Consider the following 16,094-nt stretch of genomic DNA (forward strand, 5'->3'; position numbering starts at 1 on the left):
ATCATATGTGTAATTCATGGCACAATTCAAACGGGATCGAAAGATAAGTTTTCTCTCTTCATTGACTTCAATGCATAATGTTTTCCGAAATAAGGAAGTAGATGGGCGTGACTTCGCCACTCTATGTGATATTTCTTAAGGGTATGGGGGTTTTCATAGCATTTTTTGGTTTGTTTTGTTCGATTGTTTGTTTTTATCTCTAGAATGATAACTTTAAGTATAAGGATTTTACTTCGAAATTATTACCCGGAAGTATTACGTGTATCGTTTCCGGCCTATACCTCCATAGCCTTGCCAGCAGCGGGGTTGCCGGTGGTTTCAGTAGCGGTGCAAATCCATTAATGAAAAGTCATGGCAGACAAGGCACAGATACAAGAAGCGATTAAAGTCCAAGGTGAAGTGGTGCGGAAGCTGAAGTCAGAGAAGGCTAGCAAAGAGCAGGTCAGTATCTCAGTGAGGTGTGCTGTGTGCGAGCTGTTAGCATGCGGTGAACAGCATGTCATGTTGGGCTGGAACAGAGCAGGGATGCTAGCCAGCCAAAGATACCGCTACATAAACTAACTGAAGAGCTGACTAGTAACCCGCACTGACCAACACCATTAAATGTACGGGACCTTTTCGGAAAAATTGACCAGGACTGTCACTTCTGTGAAGCATTCATTGTGTTAGCTTACGGTTAAGTGTAATGAAACCCACATGATACAACCTGGCAGATATTTAAAAAATACAAAATACGTAATTTATATAGCCTACCGAATCAATTGGAAAAGACCAAACATTTATAAAAACTATCGTGTTGTAGTGTACGGCGCAAGTGAGTCAGTAATACATTGGTCTAAGTTAGGGCCATATGTATAGGTATAAACCGAGCTTAAAGCTTGGGCCATACTTGACCAGCATTTGTTCAGCTATCACACCAGCTGCCTAAAAGTACTGTATTTCAGGTAGAAGGGACTGCTTCTCACTTTGTTCCTACCAGTGTTACATGATAGCCGAATTGGCTAACTGCTAGCTTTAACATGCCCCAAATGTAATGGCTTACCGCTCCCTTCGGCTTGTCGACCAGCTAGCTATTTTGTTAGTTGATGCAATAATTTACAGGCAAGTGTCATCAGCATGTTCAGGAAACTGTGGAAAGTAACTAAGTACATTTACTCAAGTACTGTGCTTAAGTAACTCCAACCATTAGTGGGTCAACACAAAATCTATTTGGAGCAATTTTGCTAAGAAGTTTTTAGTAAAAAATATTTCACAGTTCCAACTTCTTAAATGTCAAGATTTGCTGCTTTTGCTTTAAAATATTTTGTTCTGCAATGAGTACTTACTTACTCCCGAGACTTTAAGTATATGTTCCTAATCATACTTAATTACTTTGATTTAGTATCATTCTCGATGCGGTACTTAGTTAAGAATCAGAATACTTTTTCCACCACTGCCTGTGATCACTTAATAGTTTGATACTTTATTATCAGCCGGCACAAAGATAACTAATAAAGATATATCCTAGTCTGTACCAGTTTTATCTCAATTTAAGTACTGGTTCCTCCAATAATCTGCCATGCATCACAGAGGAGGTATCAGCATGTTTTTGAATTTAAAGTGAGATAAACCTCACTTCAAATAAAACGTTAAAACCTTAAAGCATTGCTACAGTAAGTGTTTGCACCATGTTTCTCTGTTACTATTTGTCTAGTTTGGTCTGATGTATTTGCTGTTTTGTCTGGCAAAATGTCATTGAGCCCACAAAGGGTCTAACCTCAGGACATAATTCAGCAAAACAAGCAGTGGTTATGGAAAGTGAAAGTGGAAAGTTCCATACGCCTCTTTCTCAGACATTTCTTGTTATAGTGGACAAAGAACAGGAGTTACTAATAACATGGCTGTGTGACTGTAAACCAGTTTACACATTACAAGGCCCCTGAAAGTGAAGCAGCTAATTCCACATTACACCTAAAGTCATCACAGAAGTGTAGTTAAACTTCAAATGTATAGCTTCTGGGGTCTTCTGCGGTCAGAAGAAAAATATTGTTATAACTCCGAAATTAGGTTTGATTTTGTGTAAATAAGGTCTATTGACCATACATTTAAAAAAGAAGAGTAAAACATGTGATAATTAGTAGGTATAAAGTTGCGTTAAACGTGTAACACAGATTTGATTATTTCTACTACATGCTTTATAAATAGTCAAACCGAGAGGACAAAAGTTCATAGTAAGACCACACAAGAGTTAAATGATACCCCTAAAAACACTGAATGTACTCGACATGTAGATTGGGTTTTAGGGTCAGAGCAGTGTGTGTGTGTGTGTGTGTGTGTGTGTGTGTGTGTGTGTGTGTGTGTGTGTGTGTGTGTGTGTGTGTGTGTGTGTGTGTGTGTGTGTGTGTGTGTGTGTGTGTGTGTGTGTGTGTGTGTGTGTGTGTGTGTGTGTGTGTGTGTGTGTGTGTGTGTGTGTGTGTGTGTGTGTGTGTGTTGGCTGGCCTCTTTGATTGACTCGCTCTCATGTGATCTCATGTTCTATCCTCCACGCTGTGATGATGATGATGATGATGATGATGATGCGGCGTCATGCCCTGCCCCAGTGATAGGGTTGCTTACCACTTTTCTCCTGTTCTTCCTGCTAACCCCGGATGACCTCGGCCTGCCCCCCCCCCCCCTTCTTCACCATCATCTACCTCACTGCTGAACCCAACCCCCCTGGACATTACTGATCAACTCACTTCCTGGATCTACCTCTACCGACCGTTGTGATTGGCTGTTCCTGTACGACACCACTGAACACTGCTGTTCCCATGATGCACTCCTGAACTTTTGCCTGTCCAATTATTGGACTTATTTCTTTCCGGCCATGTTGTGTGTTCGTGCTTGCTCGGGTCTGATTCGGCCTGCGATGCGTGTCCGAACTCTGCATTCTTTCCCTGGGATCACTGTGGCTCAGGTAGGCTCATGGATCTGTGTGAAATAAAATGTTGTTGGGATTGACCGGTGTTTTTACGACTATTGGAATCAATTATTTGTATTCGATTCCTGATCAAATAAATGAATAGAAAAACGTTGTTACTTTGGCTCTGATGCAGCGGTCTGCCCCTCCATCAGCCCTCTGACATCCAGGCAAACTGAGCTGTGTATTTCTCAGACGCTTGACTTTCAATCTTTGAGCAGATTTGAATTTGCTTTAGTTGATCAGTTCAGTATGTGATGTATGAAACCTTGTACAGTAAGTGTTGACAGTTGTTGTGTGTGTATTACAGATCGATGAAGAGGTTTCCAAACTGCTGCAGCTGAAGGCTCAGATCGGAGGAGATGATGGAAAACACCAGTTTGTTCTCAAGACGGCAAAGGTAAGACGTAGTTCTGTTGCATTCAAACACACAACCAGAGCACTGCAGCAATATGTTGTTAATATGATTTGTATCTTTGAATCTTTAAAACCTATCTGTACATGGAGAAACACATGCCATTTTAAAGGTATAAAGTTGCAATCTGGCATGGGAAAAAATACATTTGAAAATTGTATACAGCTATATCCATAGATTGTTATTAACTTTCTTCGAAATATCAGAAAAGCACAGAGCACCATCACACTGTTAATGTATTGTAACATAATACATGTAGCCCTCAAACCCCCCAGCATGGAGGTCTATAACATAACATAGTAGTTAAAGCCCACAAAGCTAACAATGGCTGTCTCACATGCTGTTTACATGAGCTTCCCATCACTAGTATAGTAATAGAGCCGTGACCTTGAAGGCAACATTTCTCAGTTTTACCCGCCGACCTCAGCACTACAACCCTGCTGATCGATGCACGCCTAATTGACAGAGTTCTTTAAAACATTTAAAAAGTCATCATCACGATTTAAATGCAGCAAATGTGTTTCTCTATCAGGGAACGAGGGACTACAACCCCAAGCAGATGGCCATCAGAGAAAAAGTGTTCAACACCATCCTCGGCTGCTTCAAACGGCACGGTGCAGAGACCATCGACACACCTGTTTTTGAACTAAAGGTACATGTTCACATCACCGCTCACTCTTGGCAAGCAAAAACATGGCGGCTAACATGAAGAATTGCATGGCTACAGCACAAGCCTGTCTAATGGTGTCCATGGTACCTGTTGACCTTTATGTCAGAATCTATCCTCTCAAGGGCAGGATCAGAGAGTAGTGCAGTGATGACGTATCTTTGTGTGCTGACCCTGAAGTAAGCATCTCACTTGTTACCTCAACATAAAACAATGTGATTTGTTGCCATTGGATTTTGGAATATTGCAGAAAACAAGATCTGATATTTTTCATATTAACATCACTTTGTGATTTTTTTTTAAAGCATAATTGCATTCTCCAGAAGTAAAAAGCTAACATTAAGCTATAAACAAAATGCATGACTTCACGTCACCACCACCCAGCTCAGTGGGAGAAAAAGTTTTTAGAGAGTACTTGTCCATGGACAAGTGAGTTTGGCAATTGACTTGTCCGAATACATTTTTCACTTGTCCAGAATGGACGAAAATTGGGGCCACTGGAATCTTCTTCTTCGCCATCGTATTTTACATTTTCCCACGGTTTTTACGACACCGCTAACGTAAGTGAGCGGTAAGATTTTACCGCATCACACATAGGGTTGGGTATCGTTTGGATTTTAACGATTCCGGTTCTGCTTTTCGATTCCGGTTCTTTGAGAGGGTCAAAATAAGTCCCATGACAAACTGGGAGAAAAATATAGTTATGAAAACATTAAGTCAAATTATTCCTATTTACAAATCACTTCATACTGTTTAATTTCTTACGGTTATTGAATACAATTATATAAAAATAATCTCTGCATTGTTTAGTTAGTTCTAAGTGGTGCAGTTTGAGAATGTACAATTGGCCCAGTCTCCTCTGATGTGACACTGCAACCTGCCTGTGAGACAGAGTCCAACCACACATGTCCAACACATACTGTAGGACATAACCTAATAATAATACATTATATTTATAGCCTATAGGCCTAGCGCTTTTCTACAACTCAAAGACGCTTGCACGCTTACACATGTCCTGCAATACACATGCTGCAGCTGCCCAGCTGCTCACTGTTTGTAAAAGTAAATAAATAGTATTTTCATTTCAATAATGTACTTTCTATACCCTGCTTCATAAACAATACTGACATCCCTGACATGTGAGGACAGCGCGAGGACACAGACAGGGAGGCTGCTTCACTTCATAAAGGAAATGGTGGTCAATATTAACAACATAGGAGCTAAAACGCTGACTTTGCTCACGACTGACTGACTGACTGAGATGCAGCGATCAGCTGATACGGAGCATAGAGAGAGAGAGCTGCGGGGCTCGGCCTCCGCCCCCTGTCCTCACAACTCTTATTAATCCCGGTCTAACTGTACAGAAAGCGGCGAGATGCATTTCCTTATGAATCGACAAGCAGAACCGAAACTAACATTGCTAAACGAACAATGGCGAACACGGACAATTTGCGAATGAGTTCTGCCTTTTGTAAACTGAATTTATCAATAATTTGTCAATAAATCAGGGTGAAAAACGTCACTTGTCCGCCGGACAAGTCAATTGAAACATCTACTTCGATATTGTAAAGTACACGTCCCGGACGGTGGGACGTGTACGTTTTGGCACACTGAAGCTATGTTTTAGAAACAGACTTTAAAATTCCCCAGTGCTGCGTTTACTGACGTATTTGATGTCTAAGGACATTAGTGATGGGAATTGTGGCTCTTTGAAGGGAGCCGGACCTTATGGCTCCGTTCCTTTCAAGGGCCGTTCAAAAGAGCTGTTTTTTTAAAGGGGGCGGGGTTTATCTGCAAAATAATCACCAGGATAATTATTGACTGTATTGCCAGACCTAATGTCAATAATCTGCATTGTAAACATGACACAAGGTGGCGCCATATCCATGTCATTCATGTCAGTGAATGTACTACTTTGAATTTACCCTCTATGTGTCAAGTTAATAAAGTTGCCGTGTCTGAATTTCACGCAACTCTTAATATTAGATACTGTGTTTTTAAGTGGCGATGGAGATTATTTGTTGACCCTGCTTTAAAGGATGTTTTGCCTTTACAAATGCTGCTGCGTTTTCGCGTTTGGCTCATTTTCCATGTGGAAAACACGTCGTCTACCTGTCCTGTACCACTTGTTATGACTTCTCTCTCGCGTATTCCGTTAGACCAGTGTTTCTCAAACTTTTTCATACCAAGGACCACTTAACCAATAAAAAAACACTCGCGGACCACCTAACTCCACAAATATCCAAAAACACATACAACAGATTACAAATCGCCTGAAAATGGTACAAACAGGTGACGGAGGTGTTGCGCTGGGCTATATCATGCAATCAAAAGTGAAACTGAACCTCGCTCCATTGCGGAGATATACCCGCGAGAGTGCGGAAAACTTTTTATTTATAATGTGAAATGTTACCAATATACTCACGGACACGGACCACACTTTGAGAAGCACTGCGTTAGACCCACCCCATCTCACTCCTCGTGCTGAAACCTACCAATCAGAGTAGGGGCGGGTCTTCACAGAATACGTGTGGGGAACAAAATCAAGCTCTTTAAAAGGTGAGTGGATTTTGGCAGGCAGTGAGTGCGGACTAACGATTGAACGATAAAAAGAACTGCTCTCACCAAGTACGACTCGGTTCCCCTCGTTCGTACCAAAGAGCCGTTCAAAAGAATCGTCTCGTTCGCGACCGACACATCACTAAAGGACATAACGTGAACATCTCTTCAGCTCGTGTTAACCACCTTATTTCATGCGTTTTACCAAAGCCAAGTCCAAAAACGGTTTAATGTTTGACAGAGGGAACTGGAAATGTTGACATGTATCGAGGTTTTAGGACACCTTCACTTCTCCATTTTTAGATCATGTAACACTGGAAAAGGAGGAGTTGGTGTTACATGACAGGTGTGCTATTTGTCAGGTTTAGGGGAAGTGTGCTCACACGTCTAATTGAAGGAATCCCCCCCCCCCCCACCTCTCCATACTGCAAAAGACACGGCCAAGCTGGTCTCCTCTCTACTTGGTGTGTCTTATTATAAACCATCTGACCTTTGACTCACTATGAGGTAAAGATGAGTGCTGGTTGTGGTGGAATGCCCTCCAGGTGGGCGTTCCCGTGACATCACGTGACAACGATTAGCTGCACACTTTGAACACATAAAGATTTGAGTCATGTGATCTTGTGATTCTGTGCTGTAGGAAACGTTGACAGGAAAGTATGGAGAAGACTCGAAGCTCATCTACGACCTGAAGGACCAAGGAGGCGAGCTGCTGTCCCTCAGATATGACCTCACTGTATCCTGCCGACTGCACCATATTCACATGGATGTTTCATTATATAAGGGATCATTAATCTGCTGAACTGAGGGTTCACTTTGTGTTGCCTCTAAATGTTTTATCATGTAACACATTCATGATCAAACAAGCAAGATGCTTCTAACAGTCGAGCAACATTCATTTCTCAACAATGGATGTTTCAATATCCTGTTACTAATCAGGAGGACACGGGGTGTGATTGTGCACGTTAAGAATGTGTCCTTTATCACATGAGTTTACTTTCATTTATTTATGAAATATAGATGTTCCCTTTATCATTTTTTTGTTGTTTTGTTACAAAGGTTGCTTTTTAATTTGAACAATTGTATTTGTCTCGTATGTTGGTGCTGCATTAACTTAGCCTAGTCCTCAAAGCAGAGTGTTGTTCTTGACCTGCCGTCCTTCAGGTGCCCTTCGCTCGCTACCTGGCCATGAACAAGATAACAAACATCAAGCGTTACCACATCGCTAAAGTGTATCGCCGTGACAACCCCGCCATGACTCGGGGACGTTACCGAGAGTTCTACCAGTGTGTGAGTCATCTTGAAACATACGCACCACGACCGCATACCGGAGGATCTGTCAGATCTTTAAAAGCTGACCTAGTTTTATGCAAATGTGTGTGTGTTTCAGGATTTTGACATCGCAGGGCAGTATGACGCCATGATTCCAGACGCTGAGTGTTTGAAGATCGTCTACGAGATCCTCAGTGAGCTGGACATCGGAGACTTCCGGATCAAGGTTAGTCCCATCGATTCAGGGAAATGGCTATCGGGAAGCCGCAGATACGACGAGTGGAAATCACTCTGATGTGCAGTATGCATTTTTCTCTTCAGAAGACTGCTACTTATTTAGTTTTTCCCACTGTGGGAATCATAATGGTTTTCTGACTGTGATAACCACGTCCTCCGTGTGCAGGTGAACGACAGACGCATCCTGGACGGGATGTTCGCTGTGTGCGGTGTTCCAGGCGACAAGTTCCGCACCATCTGTTCAACAGTGGATAAACTGGACAAGGTGTGTGCTGCACCATGTGGAAAAGAAAAACCTATTGAGATGATTTTGCCACTAAAATGGCCATATGATAAACGATACTGAATGGATTGATCCTTTTGCATCCCAATTCTCATAACATTTGAAATATAAAATGAAACAATGGTTATGGGCTTTTTCTTTTGAGGATCTGGACCAAACAATATGTATTGTTAAGTAGAATACGATTTGCAGGCTGGGGTATCCCTGCGGCTCCACAATACTTACTTTAACAAGTATTCAATAATATATGTCCTGTAAGTTGAATAGTGTACTAGTCCATATTGTTATTACAATTAATTATGCAGCCCTCCTATGCAAATACTCAGCTTTTATGAACTCAGTTCTCAAGAAGGACATGTACACATATTGTAGAGCATGCTAAAATGTCGCTATAATGAGACAAACGGGTTTAACCCTGTTTTCTTCCACCTTCTCTGTCATTCATCAATATCTCCTTATGTTGTTTGAACCCAGATGTCGTGGGAGGAAGTGAGGAAGGAGATGGTGAGTGAGAAGGGTCTCTCAGAGGAGGCTGCGGACCAGATCGGGGAGTACGTCAGTTTACAGGGTGAGACTCCCAACTCACAGACATCAGTGACATGTTGTCAGTCAAGTATTCACTCCAAACAGGGGTTCATGAGATTATTGGAGCTATGGTTTTTCTCCTATGGTATCATATCAGACAGCATCTAGTTTTGGGCCTTTTCCTGGACCAAAAAAGGCATGTTGGAATTTCTGAATGGCATTGTTTCAAAGGTTTGCATGTATAAGCACATTAGCTAGAGCGTAGCTTTGGCAGTGAAACTCTTCAGTCTAATGCAGTCATGGGCGGCGCCAGGACTTTTTTGCTGCAGTAGCTTAGCAGTTGCTATATGACAGCACGGCGTTGCTAGTTAATTTTCAAAATAAACAAACAATACCAGTGGGCCAAGCACGAGCCTGTTCATATTGTAGCGTTCACCGCTATTCAAGATCACTCAAGCCTTCAATGTCGAAAACGTTCTCTTTATTTACAGAACCAATCAATAGTGTAACACTCTTTCACGTAACACACACCGGAAAACGCACACACATACACACACCTGGAAGGGGCGGTCTCTCCCTAACTCCCACCAACAACATTGCCTAAATAACGCACTTTTCCTCCTCTCTGGCCTCATTCTGTCGTCGTCGTCCTCCTCCTCCTCCTCCTCCTCCTCCTCCTCCTCCTCCTCCTCCTCCTCCTCAGTTCTCTTCTGCTCATTCACAATTCCCCGTGTTAGATCTCACTGTCAGCACGCCTCGAACAATGCGCCATGTCGGAAAATACAACACATTCTTGATTCATTTAAAATGACCATTTGTAACTGAGAGGAGTGACTGCTCATTTCTGCCGAGATGCTCAAAGGGTGAGACGCTGTGTCTGAGAATCACTGACTAGCAGAATTTGTATATTCTGGAGTGGAGCTCTGCAGAGAGCAGGGTGGAGGAAATGAGGGCAGTGGATCATCACGGTGCGGAGAGGAGCAGCCGAGCAGCGCTAGTTCCACTGCAGCTCGTGGTAGCAGCTAGCTGGTCCTGCTGCTGCGGTTGCAGCGGGTCAGTTGGCGGGGGCACCTGTTCTTCGTGGTCCCAATCCTCCCGGTTTTCATAGTGCACATCGGGATCCTTGTGGATAGCAGGGTTGTCCGGTTGGACCGGCTCCGTTGGAGAACGCGGTCGTTTACGCTGACTTGTGACTGTGAGAAATGTTTCCATTTTCGATCTACTGAGAATTAGCCAAGTAACAGTTCACGCAGTAAATTACAACGACCCGCCCCTGATAGATCCCGCGAAAATCATATTTATACACATTCTCGCAGCCCGCGAGAATGTGTATAAATATGATACATTTTCATATCAAAACATTGGGGTTGCTAAGCCGTTGCTAGGCCAATTGTTGGAGTTGCTATTGCAACTCCTAGATACCCCCTGGCGCCGCCCCTGAATGCAGTGTTAATTTTGGCAGCTGTTTTTGATTTAGTCTGTAGACGAAAATGGTTATTAGTTGTAGTCACATTTTAGTCATTTCTATCCTTCATAGTTTTAGTCTAGTTTTAGTCGACGAAAACTCAAAAAGTTTTAGTCTAGTTTTAGTCGACGAAAACTCAAAGTTTTAGTCTAGTTTTAGCCGATGAAAAATTACATTTGAGTCACCTCTAGTCCAAATGTTTTCTCTCTTTAAACTCATTCAGTTGGGGCAAATACAGGTGTCTGACATTGGAATCAAGGTGACAGCATCAAGTGTTGAAATTCGTAAAGCAACATTTCACTCTCTTAACACTTTACTTGTGTAATATCTAGGGATGGGTATCGTTAAGGTTTTCTACGGTACTACTAGTCTTATCGATACTGCTTATCGATCTGGTAATTTAACGGTATTCTTGTATTTACTTTTTGTTATTTTTTAAAGGGAAAAACTAACAAATTGTTAACCGAATTAATTGCTTTATTTAAATGTGAAATAAATGAAATATATATAATTATGTTAAAAATATTGTACTGTACTTGAGTAAAATATTGAGGTACTTAAATGTTTTCCTACTGTGTACTTCTACTCCACTACAGTTCATAGGTAAATGGTGTACTTGTACTCCACTACATGTATTTAATCCCTTTAGTTACTTCACAGATCTGGATGAATGATGGTAAATCTAATCAAGTGTTGAATCAGACTTTAGTTCCACCTGGAGTAAATCCACCAGCTGCCCTGCAGTCTGCAAAGCCATTCAGACTAGCTGCACCTTCACCAGCTTTGAGAACACTTTCATGATCAATCATTATAAAACATATCATATATATTATTCTGAAATGGACCAATCTGCACAACGACTACTTTTACTGTCTTTACTTTCACTATATTTGGATGAGAATACTTTTACTTGAGGAACTCTTCCTACACTATGGTATTGTTTTACTTAACTACAAGATCTGAGTACTTCTCCCACCTCTGCACACCTGATGTGATAACGTTACTCGTAATTGGGGCAACAGAGCTACGAGTTAAGGAAGTCGAAAATTGTGCATTTCTCCGCCCCCCGCACACAGAGAGACACAGGGAGATCGCTCTTCTGGAGTGAAGAGAGCGGAAATAATGACATTGCAAGTTAGAAACGTAAGATGCATTTTGACAGACAAGACGGACGATTGGGGGAAATACCCTGCATTTTGAACGATAGTCCACCATTAACACCTTAGTCTCGTCTCGTCAACGAAAACTAAATATACATTTCGTCAAAGTTTTCGTTATCAAGAATCTATTTTTAGCTCGTCATCGTCTCGTCTATAGTGATATAAAAAAGGTCGTTGACGAACATTTTTCGTCATAGTTTTCGTTGACGAAATTAACACTGGTCTAATGGTGCATTTCCACTGCAGGGCCTCGCGCGGCTTAGTACGGTATAGTTAGGCCGTGGTAGGACAGGCTCACTTTATGCTGCGTTTCCATTACAGTTTAGGAACTGGGGCAGTAACTATAGTAACGCAGTGTAGGTGGAGCCGTGACGTCATCTTCAATGAGAACCACAAAACCAACATCAGCCGTTAGCTGTTAGCACTCAGAGCTCACAGCTCCTCATATCTGTTCAGAAACTAGACAAAAGTTAAACAAGTTCAAACCACAGACTGCCTGTGTCATGGAGAATACAGTCGCTGGTTTATTTATGTCTGTAGGCCGTTGTTGTGAGTGTGGACGGTCGGAGCATAACGTGTTAGCTTAGCCGATCTCCATTCAGAAAACACGTATTTTAAAAGGTTTTTCGCCTGCCATCTGTCTGCAGACTTGTCAAAGCATTAATTCATGGATTTTACTAACCGGTATCAGTGTGTTGTTACTTCGGCATCATTTTTTAAACGTGTATTAAAATTAAATCACGGTCAAATATGTTCATCTTGTCGTAGTTGTAGCCCCCTTGCCAGCGATTCTCTCACTAGTTTAGCATACTCAGCCCGGTTGTTGGCCCGGAAAGAACCTGGATTTTGGAGTGCCAGAAAACTGTGAAACAGAACCCGTTAGCCGGAACTACCCCTAGTGGAAACCCAAGAATGGGCCGTTTTGGCACGGCACGCTTAAACCGTGCGCCAGGCTCCTCCAACAATGCAACATATGATACATAAAACATACAATTACAAGACGTAAAATAATGCAAAAAATGGTGAATAGACAAAAAGTTGCAGGTAAGTTGCAGGAATAGGTAAGAATATAAACCTTTACAATAAGACACAAATCTGAAATTAATCATAAATACAGTAGGATAGATACTACTGTACTGTATTCTGATATTTTAAATTTAAAAGAATGAAAAGAAAATATATTACGGTTATGATTTATTATGAGCAGCGCTGATCTCATGGAGCCCCCTATACACTAAAGAGGGGGAGTACTGGACCTTATTCCACAGGGTGGGTGCTGATGTAGCTGCGTTTGTGTTGCAGGTGGCATGGAGCTGGCAGAGCGCCTCCTGCAGGATCAGAAGATGTCTCAGAGTAAGCAGGCCTGTGCGGGGCTGACGGACATTAAGCTGCTGTTCAGCTACCTGCAGCTGTTCCAGGTCACGGACAAGGTGACTCACCTGATATATTTCCCAGCATTCACTTTGTTCACTGGAGTCAACAATGTGTCAAAGCTCCTTATCATTTCTTCTACTTTCCTCTCTTCTGTTAACCTGCTACCTTTTCATTCCTCCATCCTGTGCAGGTGGTGTTTGACCTGAGTCTGGCCCGGGGTCTGGACTATTATACAGGGATCATTTACGAGGGGGTTCTGACTCAGGCGGGCATCGCTGCTGAAGCCCAGAATGCTTCTGGTGCAGAGGAGAGTGTGAGCGTGGGCAGCGTAGCGGGCGGGGGCCGGTACGACGGACTGGTGGGGATGTTTGACCCCAAGGGCAGGAAGGTGCCATGTGTGGGGGTCAGCATCGGCATCGAGAGGATCTTCTCCATCATGGAGCAGAAGGCCGAGGTAATCCTGTGAGTGAGTGAGGGTGCGTTCACACCTGCCTTGTATAGTCCGGTTGAATCGAACCCTGGTGCGTTTAGCCGCTTGGTGCGGTTCATTTGGGTCGGTGTGAACGCAGTCCGAGACCTCTGAAGTGAACTAAACAACCGGACTCTGGTCCGCTAAAATAGGTGGTCTCGGAGCACTTGCTTGCGAACTCTGGAGCGGTTCATCGCTGGTGTGAACGCAGTCCGCACCAAAACATAGGAAGCGCAGTATTTACGTGTCACAAGAACGCGGATATCTTCAAAATCTTTAGCGAAAGATTCTTTCAAGACATCCGCGGTTGTTTAGTTAAAGAGTGAAGCAGAATGAAGTGTTGAACAGTGTCGTGTAAAGTAAAAATGCTCCATCAACTACATAACATTAAGAACACCTGTCGTCGATAAAACGCCCTCCTTACTGCAGAACGTCTCATTATATGTGTTATAATGTTTTTTAACGGACGTTGTCTGATGATATAATCATATGCGCGGGCTGCTAGTGTCTGTTGATCTCCAGACTAACAGCAGCATGAGAATAACCTGCCGAAAGTGCCGATGCTCCATGGCGGAGGCTCCGGTAGAAATGGCCGGGATTTGCATATTTACCCCCTTAATGTCTGACCAATGGTTGAACAGCATTTCCGATCACATGACTTGTGTTTAAAGTTTATAGTCCGTTTGAGTTTTGCCCGTGTGAACGCAAACCGAACCTTCTGAGAAAGGAAACAATGTAACAAACTGTGGTCTGGTGCGCACCAGAGAGCGGACCATTAGGTGTGAATGCACCCCGAGACTCTAAATCAGTGTTTCTCAAACTTTTTCATACCAAGGACTTAACCAATAAAAAAACACTCGCGGACCACCTAACTCCACAAATATAAAAAAACGCATCGTTTTTCTAGAACAAATTACAAATCGCCTGAAAATGGTACAAACAGGTGACAACATGTGTGATGAAGGTGTTGCGCTGGGCTATATCATGCAATCGAAAGTGAAACTTAACCTCGCTCCATTGCGGAGATATTCTCGCGAGAGTGCGGAAAACTGAAATGTATTTATTTATTTCATATGTGAAATGTTACCAATATACTCACGGACCACCAGTGGTCCACACTTTTAGAAGCACTGCTCTAAGAGTGTGTGTGTGTGTGTGTGTGTGTGTGTGTGTGTGTGTGTGTGTGTGTGTGTGTGTGTGTGTGTGTGTGTGTGTGTGTGTGTGTGTGTGTGTGTGTGTGTGTGTGTGTGTGTGTGTGTGTGTGTGTGTGTGTGTGTGTGTGTGTGTGTGTGTTGCTGTCACACTAACTGTGTGTGTGTTTCAGGCCTCAGCACAGAGGGTCCGCACCACAGAGGTTCAGGTGATGGTGGTGTCTGCTCAGAAGAACCTGCTGGAGGAGAGACTCAAACTGCTCACTGAGCTCTGGAACGCTGGCATCAAGGTGTGTGTGTGTGTGTGTGTGTGTGTGTGTGTGTGTGTGTGTGTGTGTGTGTGTGTGTGTGTGTGTGTGTGTGTGTGTGTGTGTGTGTGTGTGTGTGTGTGTGTGTGTGTGTGTGTGTGTGTGTGTGTGTGTGTGTGTGTGTGAGAACTAGTGTTATATTTGCAGATTCCACTAACCTTGCTTAATGTTGCTTCGTAAGTCTGGAGTCTGATTTCTGAAAAGTATTACTATCACCTTTGCACTAGACTGGACTTTTTGGTGTGGAAAGTTGACATTTGTCATGCTGTCATTTAAACATATTATTTGTATTATTCGTCGTCACACTGAATGCTGTGTATGTGTCCAGGCAGAGGTAATCTACAAGAAGAACCCCAAACTGCTGAGTCAGCTGCAGTACTGCGAGGACTCGGGGATCCCCCTGGTGGCCATCCTGGGAGAGCAGGAGCTGAAGGATGGGGTGGTGAAGCTGCGCGCCGTGGCAACCAGAGAGGAGGTACCTGAACACATCTTTATTAAAGATGATACCAAATTATGTTTTTATTACCATTCAACCATTCACACACAATCATGCAGAGTCAGCCATACAGGCTCAGAGACACACTCACACATTCACACACTCAGTGGCCATTGGGAGCAGTTTGGGGTTGAGGGCCAATATATTTGTGTGTGTCTGTTTGTGTGTCAGGGCCGTAAGACTGAGATGCTGCAGGACTAACCTCACCGTCTGCTCTCTCCCCACAGGCTGATATATCCAGAGCAGATCTGATAGCTGAGATCAAGAGGAGGACCTCTGAGGCCTAGACGTTAACCCCTGCCCCCCCATGCCACCTTCAAACAGACTCTGCACACACTCTTCAACAGACTCCTTTGCAACATGAAACAGAGAAAGTTACGCTTAGCAATGATGCCTTCAGTGTCAGCACTGTATAACAGGCAGCTGCTGTGATCAGTTATTATTATCTACAAAGCTGCTACATTTATTACAGCTCCATCTCTGCTCTGTTTAAGACGTGTACTTTCTCCCTGCACCATCTCATGCTGGAGTAAACTCAGCTTCTAACACTTTCATCTGTTCCATGGCTGTACTGTCAGGTGTCTGAAATAAACTCAGTGCTCAGCAGCTTGTGTTCACTGACATTCTCGGTTTCAAACAATATGATGTTTCTCACTGACTGTACTGAGGTGGCGTAGAGGCGAAGCCAACGCTTTAAGCCTCTGAGGATCCGCTTGGTGGGTGTAATTGACGCACACCTTGTTTGCTGCCGAATAAAAGTTGGAAACAAAGTTTA

General features: G+C 43.1%; 1 protein-coding gene across 2 annotated transcripts; it reads left to right on the top strand.

Moving 5' to 3' along the window:
- Nucleotides 1-264: 264 nt before the first annotated feature.
- hars (histidyl-tRNA synthetase) lies at nucleotides 265-16,094 on the top strand. Of its 2 annotated transcripts, XM_034092785.1 has the most exons (14): nucleotides 353-441; nucleotides 2,580-2,935; nucleotides 3,249-3,338; nucleotides 3,886-4,005; nucleotides 7,220-7,315; nucleotides 7,744-7,869; nucleotides 7,970-8,077; nucleotides 8,255-8,353; nucleotides 8,846-8,939; nucleotides 12,824-12,951; nucleotides 13,086-13,349; nucleotides 14,689-14,805; nucleotides 15,152-15,298; nucleotides 15,547-16,094. In XM_034092785.1, exons 2-14 carry the CDS (start codon nucleotides 2,846-2,848, stop codon nucleotides 15,604-15,606), a joined length of 1,539 nt encoding a protein of 512 aa, XP_033948676.1. In that variant the 5' UTR covers nucleotides 353-441; nucleotides 2,580-2,845; the 3' UTR covers nucleotides 15,607-16,094. The 2 variants fall into 2 exon arrangements, with proteins under 2 accessions (XP_033948675.1, XP_033948676.1); XM_034092784.2 differs by lacking the exon at nucleotides 2,580-2,935 and having other exon boundaries at nucleotides 265-441.

The sequence above is a fragment of the Pseudochaenichthys georgianus genome, chromosome 10, assembly GCF_902827115.2.
Source record: "Pseudochaenichthys georgianus chromosome 10, fPseGeo1.2, whole genome shotgun sequence".
Lineage (NCBI taxonomy): Eukaryota > Metazoa > Chordata > Actinopteri > Perciformes > Channichthyidae > Pseudochaenichthys > Pseudochaenichthys georgianus.

What these genes read in the sequence shown, in the direction of transcription:
- hars (XM_034092784.2), top strand. Translation starts at nt 352, where the DNA reads ATGGCAGACAAGGCACAGATACAAGAAGCGATTAAAGTCCAAGGTGAA. An exon ending in CAGTGGATAAACTGGACAAG is followed by an intron (nt 8,354 to 8,845) that starts GTGTGTGCTGCA and finishes GTTTGAACCCAG; the next exon opens with ATGTCGTGGGAGGAAGTGAG. An exon ending in TCTGGAACGCTGGCATCAAG is followed by an intron (nt 14,806 to 15,151) that starts GTGTGTGTGTGT and finishes GTATGTGTCCAG; the next exon opens with GCAGAGGTAATCTACAAGAA.